The following is an 18,682-nucleotide window of genomic DNA, read 5'->3' on the forward strand; positions in this document are numbered from 1 at the left end:
TTTGCCTTTGTGTCCTTTAGAGGCTGTGGTGGACCTTCAAGCCGTATTTGTTGAATGACTTTGTAGAAAAGGGATGAGACTTTTAAAATTTTATTCTGCTTATCTGTCATTTTTAAATTTTTGTGTGAGACTATAGAGGCTAACGGAGAAGGCACTGGCACCCCACTCCAGTACTCTTGCCTGGAAATCCCATGGATGGAGGAACCTGGTGGGCTGCAGTCCATGGGGTTGCTAAGAGTCAGACATGACTGAGCGACTTCCCTTTCACTTTTCACTTTCATGCGTTGGAGAAGGAAATGGCAACCCACTCCAGTGTTCTTGCCCGGAGAATCCCAGGGACGGGGGAGCCTGGTGGGCTCTAGTACATGGGATCGCAGAGAGTCGGACACAGCTGAGTGACTGAGCATGCACGCAAATCAGCTGTCAGGAGACACTGAGCTTTATTGGTGTCTACAGTGGTTCCCCAAAGCCTAGATAACCAAAGACCCATATTTGCTTGGGATGCCGTGGGTTATCTGTGCCCCACCCCTTGAGAAGCACTAGCTGAATGTTGTTATTGATGTCCAGTCACTCAGTTGTTTCCGACTACTCACGACTTCATGAACGGCAGCACACCAGGCTTCCTCATCATTCACTATTTCCCGGAGTTTGCTCAAACTCAGGTCCATCGAGTCGGTGATAGAATCCAACCATCTCATCTTCTGCTGCCCCATTCTCCTCCTGCTCTCAGTCTTTCCCAGCATCAGGGTCTTTTCCAGTGGGTTGCCTCTTAGCATCAGGTGGCCAGAGTATTGGAACTTCAGCTTCAGCATCAGTACTAGAGTCAATGAATTCTGAAATTTCTTTCAACCCTACATCTTAAGAGTTTACAAGCAAGTAAGTGAGGAATGAGCCAAGGGACTTTGGTTATCTTGCTGAGGATCAATTTGCTGTTTTCTTAACTAGTTCTGGAACCTGCATTTTGCTTTAAAGGGGACATCGTCTCAGCTCTGGAAATCTGTGACCCTCCGTTTTCACAACTGCCAATTCCTTAAGTAAAATGCTAGAAATTATTTGGTTGCAACCACTGCCACAATTTCTTATCAGTTTCACAACTGATTAAAACTCAACTTTTAAAACAAATGGTCAAGCTGAAATAGTGGGCAGAAAACTAGAAGGAATCCTTGGAATGACATAGGTTTGTTGATGAAAGATGTGACCGTCCTGGACGGTTGGCGAAATACCTGTTTAGGAAGATGTGCCTTGTTCTAAAGGCTTTATTCACACCGCAGACTGACAGCGTGTGCAAACAGTCTGCACTTGTGGAGACAGACACGGAACACAAAGGGCAGAGCATGGCGTAAACACTGTTCTTACGTATTGCTGGAAGGAAATCTACTTGTGCGGTGTATCATCAAATCATTTAATGTCACACAAAGTATTCTTTACCAAAATGGTGCTTGATGGATTAGACCTACATGTCCAGAGTTTTTTTCTTATGTATTCCACAGTATGTGTTGTTGTTTAGTCACTAAGATGTGTCTGACTTTTTTTGTGACCCCATGGACTAGAGCCTGCCAGGCACCTCTGTCCATGGAATTTTCCAGGCAAGAATACTGTGGTGGGTTGCCATTTCCTTCTCCAGGGGATCTTCCCGACTCAGGGATCGAACCCAGGTCTCCTGCATTGCAGGTAGATTCTTTACCAACTGAGCTTTGAGGGAAGCCCAGTTACATCATTAGTATTTGCAAATCCTGTTTTCGTTGTAAGTGTTATTTGAAGCCACTTGTTCATTTTGTAATTTGAAGCCACTTGTTCATTGAGTTAAATTACATCAGATGTAAGCCACTTGAGTTAAATTACATCAGATGTGCGTGAATCTAAGCATGCACACATGAGCAGGAATATGCCGTGTTCCAGCCATCTTACAGGCAGCACGCTGCTATTAACAGGTGAGCCTCTGACACTGGAAGTGCGTGGGCATATCAGTGTTACTTTGTATATGAACTAATAGTGGAAGTTGGTTTTCAGTTTTATTTCTGTATTACAAACAAATATAAATTATAAAATGTTCTTTCTAATATTTTAGTGATTATCTTCTCATTTTGGGAAACCACTGGTTGACAAAATAAAACTTTTATCCGCTGCTCAGCTGAGAGTTGGGTTTGAGAGTATAGGTTCTTTGATGACATGAATAAAGTCTTAACAGCTTCGTATCCCCCATGGTAACAGATGGTAGTGTTTATATTGTTACTTGTTTAGTATTTTAGAAGTTTTTAAACTCTTAACGTCAGTGTCATCTTTATCCTTGATAGGAATCCAATGAAGTAGATATCATACCTGTTACCAGCTGGCAAAATTGAGGCTCCTTAGTTGTGATTTGTCCAATGTTACATAAATGATAAGTGGAAGAACGGGAATTTAAAGGGCAAAGTCCTTTTTACTAAAGAGCATTTTTTCTCATAGCCAGTGCATTACAGAAAGGAAGTATTCAAATATTTGCCAATGTAATCAGGAAAACAGTGGAACAAAAGGTGTAAGTGATTTTCTCACACTTAGTGTCAAAAAGCAGTTGAGAATGAGAGCCAGGATAAATAAGTTCTAAAATATCCCAACCTTTTCTTTTTCAATTGGTTAATATTGCTAGGTAATTGGATGGAATTGAATAGTTGATAAAATGAATAGGAAAGTGAAGCAGGGCAGCTTTCAGAATGGCAACTCAATGATAATTTTGAAGAAGCAAATGAATAGTTACTGAATGCTAGTAGTTTTCTAAACTTAAGTGCTAGGATTTGTAATTTCTTCAAATTTTGTGTGATTATCTATTTGTTGCAATAGGAATTGGCATCAATGAATAGAAACTTAAATTATCTCATTTGTGCAAGTCAGTATTCAGAGACTGTTTATATAAATAAAATAAATGAAAATGGTTAGAAAAAATTTTGACTACATTTCAAGCTGGATAGTGTGGCCAAAACTTCAATTTCCTACTTGGTAATATTTTCAGAAATCACATAAGATGTATTTTACAGTAGCAGAAAAAATGACAGCAATACTGAAACTATTCAAATCAAGAAAATAATGGGGGTACAGTGCATGGTCCTCTCAAGGTACTAAGCACTTGGCTTCTGGGGTGGGTTAAATCTTTCTTTTCTACTACATTACAGCTGTCCTGCATAGTGGTATTATAGTCCTCTCCTCCCCTTCATAACGTAATTTCAGGTTCTAAAAGAAGACTGTATTATTTTAGATTGGGAAAACTACAGAATAATATAAAATTAAAATTTTAATGGAAAATAATTCCATCAAATTAATGTATAAAAAATGGTACATAAATGGATATAGCCTCTCTTAGTAATTTGCTTGAGTGAAAACAGTTATAGTTTTTAGGATTATTTTGGATCACTTAGAATGTTTGGATGGGGTTTCCTTGGTGGCTCAGATGGTAAAGAATCTGCCTGCGATGCAGGTGACCTGGGTTTGATCCCTGGGTCAGGGATATGCCCTGGAGAAGGGAGTGGCTGCCCACTCCAGTATTCCTGCCTGGAGAATCCCATGGACAGAGGAGCCTGGTGGGCTGCAGTTCATGGGGTTGCAGAGAGTCAGACACAACTGAGCAACTAACAAGCACGTTCAGAGAATGTATAGACGCTCTGTATAAGTAGGGAGTCTGAATTATTTACCTACTTTGTGAATAATAAGAAAACCATAGATGGAAAGACTGTGCAGTTAGGAAACTTGCGGGGATATTTTGGAACTTTCAGGTCAGCCTAAGTTTACAGGTAAGGAAACAGGTTTGGAGAGGAAAAATTGACATTCTTGAAGTCATACTAGGAGTCAGAACTTGGGTCTCTGGGAACCCTTTTTAATTATAAAAGTATCACGCTTTAATTATAAACTTTTCCGAGTTTCTCATGTTACTGTTTAAGTAGAATTTGGCATTTGTTGTTCTTTCTGTTATTCATTTATTTACTACTCATCCAGTAAATAATTGCTTTCTACTGCTAGTGTCCTAGTTACCAAATAAGCAAAAAATCCTGTTCACTGTGAGAACAATGCTTATGTGAAAAGAATAACCCTACAGGCTACTGTGAAATTAAACGGGTTAGTATTTATAAAATACAGCTTGTGAGGCTGAGTCTGTTATAGCATCCTGATTTTGCAGATGAAGACACTGAGAGTACAAAGAGGGTAAGTAACTTGCTCAGGATCACACAGCCTATAAGAGGCAGAACTGGATGCCATCCAGGAGTCACGCCTGCAGGCCATGTCCTCTACCTCTGCCCCGAATCAAAAATCTTAGACAAAAATTTAAGTGAAATTAGATGACCTTTAGATGTGTGGATCTTAGATGAAATCAGATGAAACAAATGTTTAAGTGAAACAAAAATTTTAAAATTAGGTGAAATTAGATGACCTTTAGCCATGTGGGTCTCTCCTTGGATGGAGAGTTTAGGTGACCCTTAAGATGTGTAGGGCAACAATTTGAATCTGACTCATGAAGGCCAGTTAATTTCCACCTTTTTTTTTTAAAGGAAATAATGAATAAAGCAATGATTCTTACAATATTTGAACTCATACTTGAATTATATCTTCTCTATTTAACTTTGCAAAGTCTCCTTTTTTTTTCTCCCCATGAGAACAGTATCCCAAAGAATCATTTTGAAACTCACATAATATAGATGAAAACCTTTTGCAGATTGCTTAAGCCTTTCCTATGTGGTTTCTAGGTATCTCCTCTCAGGGTTTTTGGCCAGTGACTTGTATGTTTATTTCTCTGGCACTCCGTGAGAAGACAGAGTGTATAAAGAAATGGTGCGTGGTATTTGAGAAGAGCACTTGGTTTTAGAGTCCTTGGTTCTCAGTTCTAGTTCAGCCACCTCTTTTAGGTCTCCTTTCTGTCCCCCAAGTCTATACCTTTATGTTCTGTTGAACCTCTAAGATTTATGAGTAATCTGTAAAATGTATATAAAGTATGATGTGATCGGTAGATGTTAGGATCCTGTAGTTCCGTAATATTGATGATGAAGGGTATAGAGTCATTGATCAATATGAACGGTAAGGATCTTTAGCACAGCTGGTCATGTTTTAAGGATTTTTTTCTTCTTCTCCAGTCAAAGTAACAAGTCAGCCTTTCCCTCAAACGGAAATTCATTTCGTATTAGCGATCATGTTTATAACTATGACTAGCTGTGCCTGCTAGGCAAACAAAGCCACACTGACGAAATACATGGGGCCCATTTCTTCTAACGTGCAAGCCTTGAACTTTTGGTATGTTGGGAAAGTCATTTCATCTGTGATCTAAATTTCTGGGGAAATTTCCCAGGCTTTTCCAAGCATGGTTAACTTGCTGAACCACATGGTTTTGGTTCAGATAAATAATCCCATGAATTACATGTTTGCATAGTTCACGGAGTTCCCGTTGTCTTAAGGTCGGGTGCTACATCAATACACAGTGTGTGCATGGCTCGCACTTAGCATAATGCCTGGATTATGTGACCGATAAGTATTTGATATATAAGTGAAAGGGCTTATTGTTCAGTCGCTGAGTCATTTTTGTCTCTTTGTGATCGCATGGACTATGGCACGCCAGGCTTTCCTGTCCTCCACTATCTCCTGGATTTTGTTCAGATTCATGTCCGTTGAGTTGGAGATCCCTCTCCTCCTTTTGCCTTCAGTCTTTCCCTGCATCAGGGTCTTTTCCAGTGAGTCGACTCTTCGCATTAGGTGGCCAAAATATTGGAGCTTCAGCATCAGTCCTTGCAATGAATATTCAGGGTTGATTTCCTTTATGATTGATTGCTTTGATCTCCTTACAGTCCAATAGGATATATAAATAATGTTTTTTTTTCTTTTTTTTTCAAGAAACTTAACCATAGTCCCAGACAGAACAAAGTTATTCTAGCAACATTTGGACCATCCCTCATAGATGTTCTTTTTTAAGACTTTGTTGGCATGTTTCTCATTCTTAGGAAATAGCATTTTTTTAAAGTGATGAGCTTTACAAAATCTATCTTTTTATAAATATATAACTTTATAAAGTTAAAAAGGTTTTATATAACTTTTTATATAACTATTTTTTTTTATAAACAACCAAGAAAAGTCCATCCAAAGGCTGTTTTCACCTTTTACTTTTTGAAAACCATGTTTCATATTAATAAAAAATTTTACATATTTACATTCCACTTAAGTACCATCTTGTAATTTTTTTCCTGTTAATAGCTCTTGGGTTGTTTTGTTTGTTTTTTCCTTGGACACCCTGCGAGGTTGTAGGATTTTATTTCCCTGTTCTTGTTCAGTCACTCAGTCGTGTCCGACTCTTTGCAACCCCATGGACTGCAGCAGGACTCAAACGTGGGCCCCCGGTGGTGAGCGTGTGGAGTCCTACCCACTGAACCGCCAGGGAATTCCCAGGTTCTCTCTCTCTTTTTTTTTAAATTGTTCTAAACAGAGAGGTCAGCACATTTTCTTGCAGGGTAGATAGTAAATGTTTTAGGCTTTATGAGTCTTATAGTCTCTGTTGCAGCACCTCATTCCTGCTGCTGTTGCACCAAAGCAGTCAGAGTCAAGATACTATAAACCAGTGGCCCTGGCTGAGTTCCAGCAACACTGTTTATAAAAGCAGGCAGCCTTCTCCAGCTTCTTCCTCTGTGATGAACATCCTCCTGTGTTTAGCTTTTTTTTTTTCATTTATGTGTATCTGACACTTTCGACAAGGTAGCTCTGAAAAACTCTTAAAGCCTTGTTAGATTACTTTTTTGTTTAATTGGAGGAAAATTGCTTTACAATGTTATTGGTTTCTACTGTGAGTGAGTGAGTGAGTGAGCTCAGTTGTGAACGACTCTTCGCGACCCCATGGACTGCAGCCCACCCGGCTCCTCCGTCCATGGGATTTTCCAGGCAAGAGTACTGGAGTGGGTTGCCATTTCCTTCTCCAGGAGATCTTCCTGACCCAGGGATTGAACCCAGGTCTCCCACATTGTAGCCAGAAGCTTTTCCGTCTGAGCCACCAGGGAAGTCTGCTGTACAGGACTCTACAATAATGCAAATCATCATAATTTTATATATAAAACCCCTCCCCACATGGGGCTTCCTAGCTGGCGCTAGTGCTAAAGAACCTGCCTGCCAATGCAGGACCTGTAAGAGACATGGGTTCAGTCCCTGTGTGGAAGATCCCCTGGAGGAGGGCATGGCAACCCATTGCAGTGTTCTTGCCTGGAGAATCCCATGAACAGAGGAGCCGGGTGGGCTAGAGTCCATGTGATAGCACAGAGTCAGACACGACCGAAGCGACTTAGCACACAAGCTCTCCCACATGAGGCTCCTTCCTCTCACCCATCCAACCCCTGTGGGTCCTCACAGAGTGCCAGGCTGGGCTCCCTGTGTTACATAGCAACTTCCCATCAACTGTTTTAGATATGAGGGATATATATATGTCAGTGCTACTTTCTCAATTCATTCCACCCTCTCCCTCCCCGATGGATCCGCAAGTCTGTTCTCTATGTCTGTGTCTCCATTTCCTTCCCTGCAAATAGGTTCACTGGTATTATTTTTCTAGTTTCCATACATATGCATTGATGTATGGTATTTGTTCTTTTTCTAACTTCACTTCGTATAACAAGCTCTAAGTTCATCCACCTCACTAGAACTGACTCAGGTATGTTCCTTTTTATGGCTGAGTAATACTCCTTTGTATATATGTACCACGTCTTTATTCATCTGTTGATGGACATCTCGGTTGCTTCCATGTCCTGGATGTTCTGAATGGTGTTGCAATGAACATTGGGGTACATGTCTTTTTGAATTCTACAGCATTGGTGGGGGGGAGCAGTGGCCTAACCCTGCCTGGCCTGTCCACATCATATGAGGTTACCAACGTTAGATGGTTTTGATCAGTGAAAATAGCTTCAGGTAGTTCAGCATAATAAATATGAACTTTTATTAACTTTTTCATGTGACATACCCTCCAGTGTTGCAGCCCAGTCATATCCTAGACCTTTATTTCAGTGTTCCTTTGTCCTAAGTTGGGGCTTTAGCAGGGACATGAGGAATGGTGAGTCAAACCTATGCTTGTGGAGATATTCTCAGCTCGGGGTAGGGATGCAAGCTTCACAGTATCATGAAGCACCAAGACAGAGCAAAATGTACACGTGAGTAGCCTGCAGTCACTCACCCAGTGCAGCCTACTGGGTGGTGAATCCCAGGATCCAGACCGAGCTCATTTGGATTCTAAGACCATGCATTTTTAACTCCATGTTGTTACACAATCACTAAGTCGTGTCTGACTTTACAATCCCATAGACTGTAGCCCACCAGGTCTCTCTGTCCATGGGATTTTCCAGGCAAGAATACTGGAGTGGGTTGCCATTTTCTTCTTCCCATACCAGGGATCAAACCCATGTCTCCTGCATTGGCAGACAGATTCCTTACTACTGAGCCACCAAGGAAGCCCTTTTAACTCTAAGCCTAAAATTCAGAGACTCGGATGCAGTAAGGTAGTTTTACCTTTAGGTGTAGTTCAGCTTATACATTACTTTAAACTTGGGGTTTGCAAACCATGGGTCTGTTTTTGTAAATGAAGTTTAACTGGAACAGACTGTGGTTCATTCCTTTATGTATTTCTGGTGTACCTCTCACACTGCAAAGGCAGGGCAGAGTGATAATGACAGAAGCCTTATAACCTGCAAACGTTAATGTATTTACTGTTTGCCCCTTACTCAGGCCACCTAGCACAGGTGAAGTAGTATCCATTATGCTAGATTTAAGAGTCCACAGACTACATCCCGTGGGCTGAAACCACCCTACTGTGTGCCTTTGTAAAGAAAAGCGGTGAAACACAGCTGCCTGTGCTCATATCTTTATGTTGCCCTTCACTGCTTTTGTGCTTCTGTTCTATGAAGTCAGTGCCTGAAACTGTCTGTATTCAAGTCCCTTCTTAAAAAAGTTTACCATGCATTTTTTTTTCTTTCCTCCTCCTATGCTCTCTACTTTCATTCAGGATTATATATCCTTCCTCCATAAGGATATATTAAAATATGAGGGTTTTTTTAGGGCTCTGGAGCCAAAGTATGTGAGTTATTGATCTATCACTTCATATAGTTGACCCTGGAATGGCATAGGTTTGAACTGCACAAGTCCACTGTATTCAAGTTTTTAAAAAATAAATACATACTACAGTACTACGTGAGCCAGGGTTGGTTGGTTCCTTGAATGCAGCACCCAGGATACAGATGGATGATTGAAAAATTATATGTGGATTTTTGCCCGTGGTGTATCAGTGCCCCTGCTCTGTTCAAGGACCAGCTGTAGTTATTTTTCATTGTCAATACTGATATAAAACAACAGGCTGTGCTAGTGAAATAAAGTGGAGAGAATATTTAATAATTAGGATATTTTAACTCCCCATTCATGATTAGAATTTGCTAAGTTGGAAGGTTGACAGAAGAAAAAATTTGAATTCTTTGGAAGGTTTTTGTATTTTGCTGGAGTACCTCTTCTCTGAGTGGACCAGTCTGAGGAAGTGAGCAGGATTGTGTTGTTTCTGCCCCTTCGCAGCTCTGTTACCGTAGGCACTGCTTGCTGTCTGAGGTGAGCCTCACTTACTCACTGGTCAGTCTCCTCAGAGGCTTGCCGTGATGATTAAATGAGGTGACTTTGGTAAAGTGCCTTAGAAAGCAGCTGCTTTAAAAATATTGTTTTCTTCACCTGCCTTTCATTCTGTTGCAGTGTTGGTTGTGTAAATTTTGCTCGGTGGTCAGTGATGCTAATCCTAAAAATGTTTCTTTCTCTTCCTCTTTTAGAATAGTTCTCAGACTGAAACCTCTCAGATTTTGTTTTGCCTGACTGAGGCTGGTCCCTCAGGTGAAACGAAAAAGAGGCATCGTTACTGTGAATGAGAGACCAGGAAACAGACCTGAGAGAGAACAGGTTCATGAGGCTTTTCCTTCTCTTGCTTGGTTGCAGTATAAAGAAGAGGGTGGCAAGGTAACCAGTTACTGCCATGAGACCATGACTGGCTGGGTCCATGACGTGCTGGGCCGGAACTGGGCCTGTTTCACTGGAAGGAAGACAGGAAATACCTCGGAGAACGTGAATGTGAACACAGCACACCTTGCGGGTCTCGAGGAAACGTGAGTTGTCATCAATCAAAGATCCATTTAGTTCTGTATGGTGTTTATAAGGATGTGTCTATATTAATCCTTGGAAAATTTAATTTGATTATATTAACTTTATTTGACTTAGAAACATAAGCCATGTTATGTACGACTTTACTGGAAAAATACATTGAGTGATTTAACTGAGAGAAGAAAGTATTTTTACAAAATACTTCTAAAGTAATGGACCAATGAGGGCTTTAAAGAATATTTATATAAAGGACCACAGAATTGAGTGACTTATACAGGCAAATGGAACAACAGACAGATTCCAAATCAGGAAAGGAGTATGTCAAGGTTGTATATTGTCACCCTGCTTATTTAACTTATGTGCCGTCCATGGGGTTGCTAAGAGTCGGACACGACCGAGCGACTTTACTTTCACTTTTCCCTTTCATGCATTGGAGAAGGAAATGGCAGCCCACTCCAGTGTTCTTGCCTGGAGAATCCCAGGCACGGTGGAGCCTGGTGGGCTGCCATCTATGGGGTCGCACAGAGTCGGACACGACTGAAGTGACTTAGCAGCAGCAGCAGCAGCAGAGTATATCATGCAAAATGCTGGGCTGGATGAAGCACAACCTAAAATCAAGATTGCCAGGAGAAATATCAATAACCTCAGATATGCAGATGACACCACCCTTACGGCAGAAAGTGAAGAACTAAAGAGTCTCTTGATGAAAGTGAAAGAGGAGAGTGAAAAAGTTGGCTTAAAACTTAACATTCAGAAAACTAAGATCATGGCATCCGGTCCTATCACTTCATGGCAAATAGATGAGAAACAATGGCAACAGTGACAGACTTTATTTTTGGGGCTTCAAAATCAATGCAGATGGTGACTGCAGCCATGAAATTAAGAGACGCTTACTGCTTGGAAGGAAAGTTATGACCAACCTAGACAGCATATTCAAAAGCAGAGACATTACTTTGCCAACAAAGGTCTGTCTGGTCAAGGCTGTGGTTTTTCCAGTGGTCATGTATGGATGTGAGAGTTGAACTGTAAAGAAAGCTGAGTGCTGAAGAATTGATGCTTTTGAACTGTGGTGTTGGAGAAGACTCTTGAGAGTCCCTTGGACTGCAAGGAGATCCAACCAGTCCATCCTAAAGGAGATCAGTCCTGGGTATTCATTGGAGGGACTGATGTTGAAGCTGAAACCCCAATACTTTGGCCACCTGATGCAAAGAACTGGCTCATTGGAAAAGATCCTGATGCTGGGAAAGATTGAGGGCAGTAGGAGAAGGGGACAACAAGATGAGATGGTTGGATGGCATCACTGACTTGATGGAGATGAGTTTGAGTAAACTCCGGGAGTTGGTGATGGACAGGGAAGCCTGGCATGCTGCAGTCCGTGGAGTCACAAAGAGTCGGACATGACTGAGTGACTGAACTAATCCTAATACAGAAAAATCATTTTATTATTGCCATGTAATAAGATGTTGCAGGCTTCTCAGATGGCCCTAGTGGTAAAGAACCCACCTGTCAATGTGGGAGACATAAGGGACATGGGTTTGATACCTGGGTCAGGAAGATCCCTTGGAGCATGGAATGGCAACCCACTCCAGTATTCTTTCCTGGAAAATCCCGTGGACAGAGGAGCCTGGCGGACTACAGTCCTTGGGATCACAAAGATTTGGACAAGACTGAAATGACTTAGCACAGCACAATAAGATGTTGCAGAATCCTTGCAGATACATGTTTATTTTGCATCAAATATAGGTGATACTAATCTAACATAAATCTTACGGCAATAAATAACCGAGTTTCAAGTTCTTAGTATTTATGTGATGTTTTTGCTGAGGCTAACATAACAGATTACACAGACTGGGTTAAGCAACAGAGATTTGTTTTCTCCTAGTTCTGGAGGCGGTAAGTCCAAGGTCATCACGTCAGCAGGTTTGATTTCTTCTGAGGACTCTGTCCCTGGCTTGCAGATGGCTGCCAACAGTTGTCCCTACACAGTCAGCCTGTCTGTGTTCTAATCTCCATTTCTTATAAGTATGCCAGTCATGTGAGCTTCCCAGGTGGCTCAGTGGTAAAGAATCCACGTGCTAATGCAGGAGATGAAAGAGACTTGGGTTTGATGCTGGGTCGGGAAAATCCCTTGGAGAAGGAAATGGCAACCTGCTCCAGTATTCTTGCCTGGGAAATCCCAGGGACGGAGGAGCCTGGCAGCCTTTAGTCCATAGGGTCACAAAGAGTCTGACATGACTGAGCAAACACACACACACATACCAGTCATACTGGAGTAGAGCCCATCCGTGTGACCACATTTGACCTTGATGTCCCCTTTAAAGGCCATGTCTCTCAATATAGTCACATTCTGATATACTGAAGGTTAGGACATGAACACATGAATTTAGCTTGTAACAGACAGTTAATATTTTTCTTAAGTCAGGTCCAGTGTAAGTCACTGTGAACCACACAAGAGATTTCAGACTTTATTAGTTGGGAAGGAAAAGATAAATATTATTGGTAGCAGATTTTCTATTTTATTTGACTGTGAAATCCCCTGGAAGTGTGTATGAGCAGATCACCCAAAGCCAGGCCACACAGGCAGTGAAGGGCTCTGTAGCAGAAAAGGGGGACGTGAGTTCAAAGAGGACAGATTGCTCTTATCTGGGAAGGCACCCCCCCGAGATTTAGACCAATTCATCCCCTCTATTTTGAACATAGATTTTAAGTTGCTTTGCTTGGTTTGACCCTTGAGTGACACATTTCCTGTGAAGCTGCTCACTGTGTATTATGTACTTTTCTGATATTTCAAGCATTGCCTCATTTAGTAAAGAAGCTATAAGCAGAGTGCTCAGAATCTATGTTGCCTCACTTGGAAAATAAACATTTAGGACTAAGTTACCGTCAAGGTCTCTTTCAGCTCTTAATGATCAGATCTCAAGATAGATATTTACAATTTAAAAACGTGTTTGCTTTGGTGTTGGAGAAGATTCTTGAGAGTCCCTTGGGCTGCAAGGAGATCCAGCCACTCCATCCTAAAGGAAATTAGTCCTGAATATTCATTGGAAGGATTGATGCTGAAGCTGAAACTCCAACACTTTGGACAACTAATGCGAAGAGCTGACTCATTGGTAAAGACCCTGATGCTGGGAAGGATTGAAGGCAGGAGGAGAAGGGGATGGCAGAGGATGAGATGGTTGGATGGCATCACTGACTCGATGGCATTGAGTTTGAGTAAGCTCTGGGAGTTGGTGATGGACAGGGAGGCCTGGTGTGCTGCAGTCCATGGGGTTGCAAAGAGTTGGACATGACTGAGCAACTGAACTGAACTGAACTGAACCTGTGTCTTAAGAAGAAACAACTGTAACTGTTTTTGTTGTTTGCTAGTTTGTCAGAAATAGAATACAGAGAGTTTTATGTTTAATAAATGTACCTCTCTGGTTTCACACTTTGAAAAAAGTGGGAAAGTACTTTGATAAAAACATTAAAACATTATCAATGTGGTTGCACATTTCTGTTATTATTGCCAGTGCTTCCAGGTTGTTTGGCTATATCTCAATACTCTCTCTCTGAACATCTGAATTAAAAGAGAAAGAAAAGTTCACAGTATGCCTAAAGTTACTCAGGTTAGGTATATCTTGCTTAGTATAACTGAATGTTAATGGAAGTTATACACTCACTATATGAATAACTTAGAGTAAATATAACTTATCTAATAAGTTATATAATATGTAATAACTTACATAATATAACATATAGTATAACTTATTTACTATATGTATAACTTACATGTATGTATAGTATATGAAGTTATCCATATACTATATGGATAGCAAGTCATACTTAAGTCATAGAACCTTTTTTTAGTAGAAATAACATGGTGAATTCTGTAATTCCTGGCACCTGGCACATAGGTGTAATATGTGTCTGAGTTAAATGAATCATCAACTCCCTCAGTCTTTTGTCTTTGTAAACATGCTCTTTGTATATTAGATTTGTTTGCATCTCTGTCCAAGCATTTAGCATCAGTTAAACCAGTGCCTCTCAGTATTTAATGTTGCTGTGAATCATCTGGGAATCCTGTTAAAATGTCGATTCTGATTCAGGTGGCCTGGAATGACATTTAGAGTCTGCCTTTCTAGCAAGCTTCCAGGTGCTTCTGCTGATGCTGGCTCAAGAACCAAATCTGAGTGACAAGGATATAAACCTTGTCCATACGGAACAACTTTCATCATGTGGTTGTGATACTTGCCTTGCCATATGTCCACTGACAACAGTTTCGCTGCACTTCACCCACCCCCTTTTTTATTATGGCAAAGTTTAAAAGGTCAAGTTTGTGTGCTCAGCTGTGTCCAACTCTTGGCAGCCCCATGAACTGTGTCCCACCAGGCTCTTCTGTCCATGGAATTTTCCAGGCAAGAATACTAGAGTGGGTTGCCATTTCCTCCTCCAGGGGCTTTTCCCGACCCGGGGACCAGACCTGAGTTTCTTTTGCCTCCCGCATTAGCAGGCAGGTTCTTTCCCACTGTGTCACATATACACATTGAAGACAGTTTCTCTGTCTCCGCCACCTTTTTTTTTTTACCATTGTCAAGTTTAAAAGGTACATTGTAGAAATTGTATTAATAGAGGTGTGATTCGATGTTACTGCTCAGAGAGAACCTTGGTTGTATGTACTTTATAGTATCAATATAAATGTACACTTTCACAAAAAATTGATTCGTGCTGTGTCAACTTCTTTGATAGTCTGCTTTCTTGTCTAATATAGTGTGAACATTCTCCCATATCACTAAATAATCTTCCAGACATGTTTACTGAATAAACTGTATAGCAAATGAAGTGCCATTATTTATTTAATCCATTCTTTGTTTTAGAATTTATGTTTATAATCTATTACTAGTATAAAAGTGTTTCACTGAACATCCTTATACAGTTATCTTAGTTCACTTAAATTTTATTTTCACAGGAGGCATTCCAGTTCTAGGCTGTGGATATAAATGTAGAGATAGAGAGAGAGAGAGATGGATATACCCAGTTGCCTTCCTGAAGGATAATATCGCTTTACACTCAGGCCCAGGGTCTGAGTGCCTATTTTAATGAGATCTGTTTGCATCAGTAAAGAGTGTATCTGAAGCCATCTTAACTTTTGTTGGCAGGTATTCTAATAGGCTCTACAGATATAACCACGACTTTGTGAAAGCTATCAATGCCATTCAGAAGTCTTGGACTGCAGCCCCATATGTGGAATATGAGACTCTTACCCTAAAAGAGATGATCAGGAGAGGTGGTGGCCACAGCCGGAGAATTCCAAGGTAATAAAGCACATCTCTTTATCACGGATAAAGATATGTGTTGGTTGATATCTTCCCTTCTAACCAGCCCTGCCTGGGTTGCTCACTATTTTATTGGTTATCCCAGCTTAGATGTTTATATTATCTTTTCTCTGACCGTGCCCCTCTCTTATTCATACATATTCTGATGTTCTCCAGGTCCTGTTTAATGGGCTTTGCTTTCTCAGCATCTGCTCCTTCCTTTGCTCTCTTTCCATTTCTCCACTTTGGCTTGAGGGCTTTATCGTCTCTCACCTGTATGATGAATCAGCTTCCTGTCTTCTGTCCTTTTGATCTCTTTCCCTCCCTGTCCCCATTCTTAGCCATTCTATAAAATACTGCCAGTTACATCTTCCTATATTCAGCTGTGATCAGGTTACTACCAGTTGTCTAAGGAATAAATTTAGCCTGGTAATCAAAACCATCTAAATTTGACCATAACTCTGTTTATCACCTTGACCTGCTTTCAAACAGTATGACAAAAAATTACTGAAAATTTTCATCTACCACCATTCATGAAACTCTCTTTGCCTCACATACCCCTGAACCTGCCTATAAAAAGATGCTTACTCCTTGGAAGAAAAGTTATGACCAACCTAGATAGCATATTGAAAAGCAGAGACATTACTTTGCCAACAAAGGTCTGTCTAGTCAAGGCTATGGTTTTCCCAGTGGTCATGTATGGATGCGAGAGTTGGACTGTGAAGAAGGCTGAGCGCTGAAGAATTGATGGTTTTGAACTGTGGTGTTGGAGAAGACTCTTGAGAGTCCCTTGGACTGCAAGGAGATCCAACCAGTCCATTCTGAAGGAGATCAGCCCTGGGATTTCTTTGGAAGGAATGATGCTGAAGCTGAAGCTCCAGTACGTTGGCCACCTCATGAGAAGAGTTGACTCATTGGAAAAGACTCTGATGCTGGGAGGGATTGGGAGCAGGAGGAGAAGGGGATGACCGAGGATGAGATGGCTGGATGGCATCACTGACTCAATGGATGTGAGTCTGAGTGAACTCCGGGAGATGGTGATGGACAGGGAGGCCTGGCGTGCTGCGATTCATGGGGTCACAAAGAGTCAGACACGACTGAGCGACTGAACTGAACTAAACTGAACTGACCTGCTTTCAAACAGTATGACAAACAATTACTGAAAACTTTCTTCTACCACCATTCATGAAATTCTCTTTGCCTCACATACCCCTGAACCTGCCTATAAAAACCATCAAATTTGCCACCTGTAAAAATCTCAAAATTCTTTCAGTTTTGATGTCCAGCAAAAAAAAAAAAGTTACATATTTATCAATATACTTCTCCTGCCGTCAGCCAGAAGTGGCATTTCCCATGTTAGTTTACATACCCCATGATATGCATCTGATGGGAAATTATATCATTCTTTGAATTTATATAGTCAGGAGTTTGGTAGATTTCTTTTACTCCCTGAAAACTATAGCTGAGTTTAGCATATGTAATCCCTTAACATTTATTAAAGGACCAATGACACTCTTGTAATGCCGTACCTTGCTGCAGGAGAAATTGATGTAACTGAAGGGTAGGAAACCAATTGGAAAAGCTAATGGGACTCAGTACATTGTGTAGATAGGTTATTTTCTTTTAGTATATCGAAGCATTGTCTAATATTCAGAGAATATAATGATTATTTTCTTAATAGCTATAGAGTCCTTTGGTCAAGTTTTATTGTTTAAACAGACCACTGATAGGTTAATGGTTAACTAAAATACATTGCTGGCCGAATGCCGGACTGGATGAATCACAAGCTGGAATCAAGATCGCGGGGAGAAATATCGACAATTCAGATGCACAGATGATACCATTCTAATGGCGGAAAGTGAAGAGGAACTAGAGAGCCTCTTGATGAACTTGAAAGAGGAGAGTGAAAAAGCTGGCTTAAAACTCAACATTTAAAAAACTAAGATCATGTCATATGGTCCTACCATTTCATGACAAATAGAAGGGAAACAAGTGGAAGCAGTGACGGAGTTAATTTTCTTGGGCTCCAGAATCACTGAGGATGGTGACTGCAGCCATGAAATTAAAAGATGCTTGCTCCTTGGAAGGAAAGTTATGACAAATCTAGACAGTGAATTGAAAAGCAGAGATATCACTTGGCCAACAGAGGTCCGTCTAGTCAAAGCTATGGTTTTTCCAGTAATCATATACAGATGTGAGAGTTGGATGATAAAGAAGGCCAAATGCCAAAGAATTGGTGCTTTTGAATCATGGTGCTAGGGAAGACTCTTGAGAGTCCCTTGGACTGTAAGGAGATCAAGCCAGTCAGTCCTAAAAGAAATCAACCCTAAATATTCATTGGAAAGACTGTCGGTGAAACTAAAGCTCCAATACTTTGGCCACCTGATGCAAAGAGCCAGCTCACTGGAAAAGACCCTGATGCTGGGAAAGATTGAGGGCAGGAGGAGAAGGAGGTGTCAGAGGATGAGATGGTTATATACCATCACCTACTCAGTGGACCTCAGATATGCAGATGACACCACCCTTACAGCAGAAAGTGAAGAGGAACTAAAAAGCCTCTTGATGAAAGTGAAAGAGGAGAGTGAAAAAGTTGGCTTAAAGCTCAACATTCAGGAAACTAAGATCATGGCACCTGGTCCCATCACTTCATGAGAAATAGATAGGGAAACAGTGGAAACAGTGTCAGACTTTATTTTTCTGGGCCCCAAAATCACTGCAGATGGTGATTGCAGCTATGAAATTAAAAGACGCTTACTCCTTGGAAGGAAAGTTATGACCAACCTAGATAGCATATTGAAAAGCAGAGACATTACTTTGCCAACAAAGGTCTGTCTAGTCAAGGCTATGGTTTTTCCATTGGTCATGTGTGGATGTGAGAGTTGGACTGTGAAGAAAGCTGAGTGCCGAAGAATTGATGCTTTTGAACTGTGGTGTTGGAGAAGACTCTTGAGAGTCCCTTGGACTGCAGGGAGATCCACCCAGTCCATTCTAAAGGAGATCAGTCCTGGGTGTTCATTGGAAGGACTGATACTGAAGCTGAAACTCCAAAACTTTGGCCACCTCATGCGAAGAGTTGACTCATTGGAAAAGACTCTGATGCTGGGAGGGATTGGAGGCAGGAGGAGAAGGGGACGACAGAGGATGAAATGGCTGGATGGCATCACCAACTCTATGGACATGAGTTTGGGTGAACTCCAGGAGTTGGTGATGGACAGGGAGGCCTGACGTGCTGTAATTCATGGGGTCGCAAAGAGTCGGACACAACTGAGCGACTGAACTGAACTGAG

At 41.1% G+C, this 18,682-nt stretch overlaps 1 protein-coding gene across 1 annotated transcript in view; it reads left to right on the forward strand.

Annotated features, from left to right (window-relative positions):
- The window catches only part of CTSC (cathepsin C), a 41,995-nt gene that overhangs the window by 11,654 nt on the left and 11,659 nt on the right, over positions 1 to 18,682 (forward strand). The window contains exons 3-4 of the mRNA XM_052661941.1: positions 9,943 to 10,109; positions 15,240 to 15,395. Of these exons, the coding sequence (XP_052517901.1) occupies positions 9,943 to 10,109; positions 15,240 to 15,395 (323 nt within the window). The remainder of the gene's footprint in view (positions 1 to 9,942; positions 10,110 to 15,239; positions 15,396 to 18,682) is intronic.

This window comes from Budorcas taxicolor, chromosome 25 (assembly GCF_023091745.1).
Source record: "Budorcas taxicolor isolate Tak-1 chromosome 25, Takin1.1, whole genome shotgun sequence".
NCBI lineage: Eukaryota > Metazoa > Chordata > Mammalia > Artiodactyla > Bovidae > Budorcas > Budorcas taxicolor.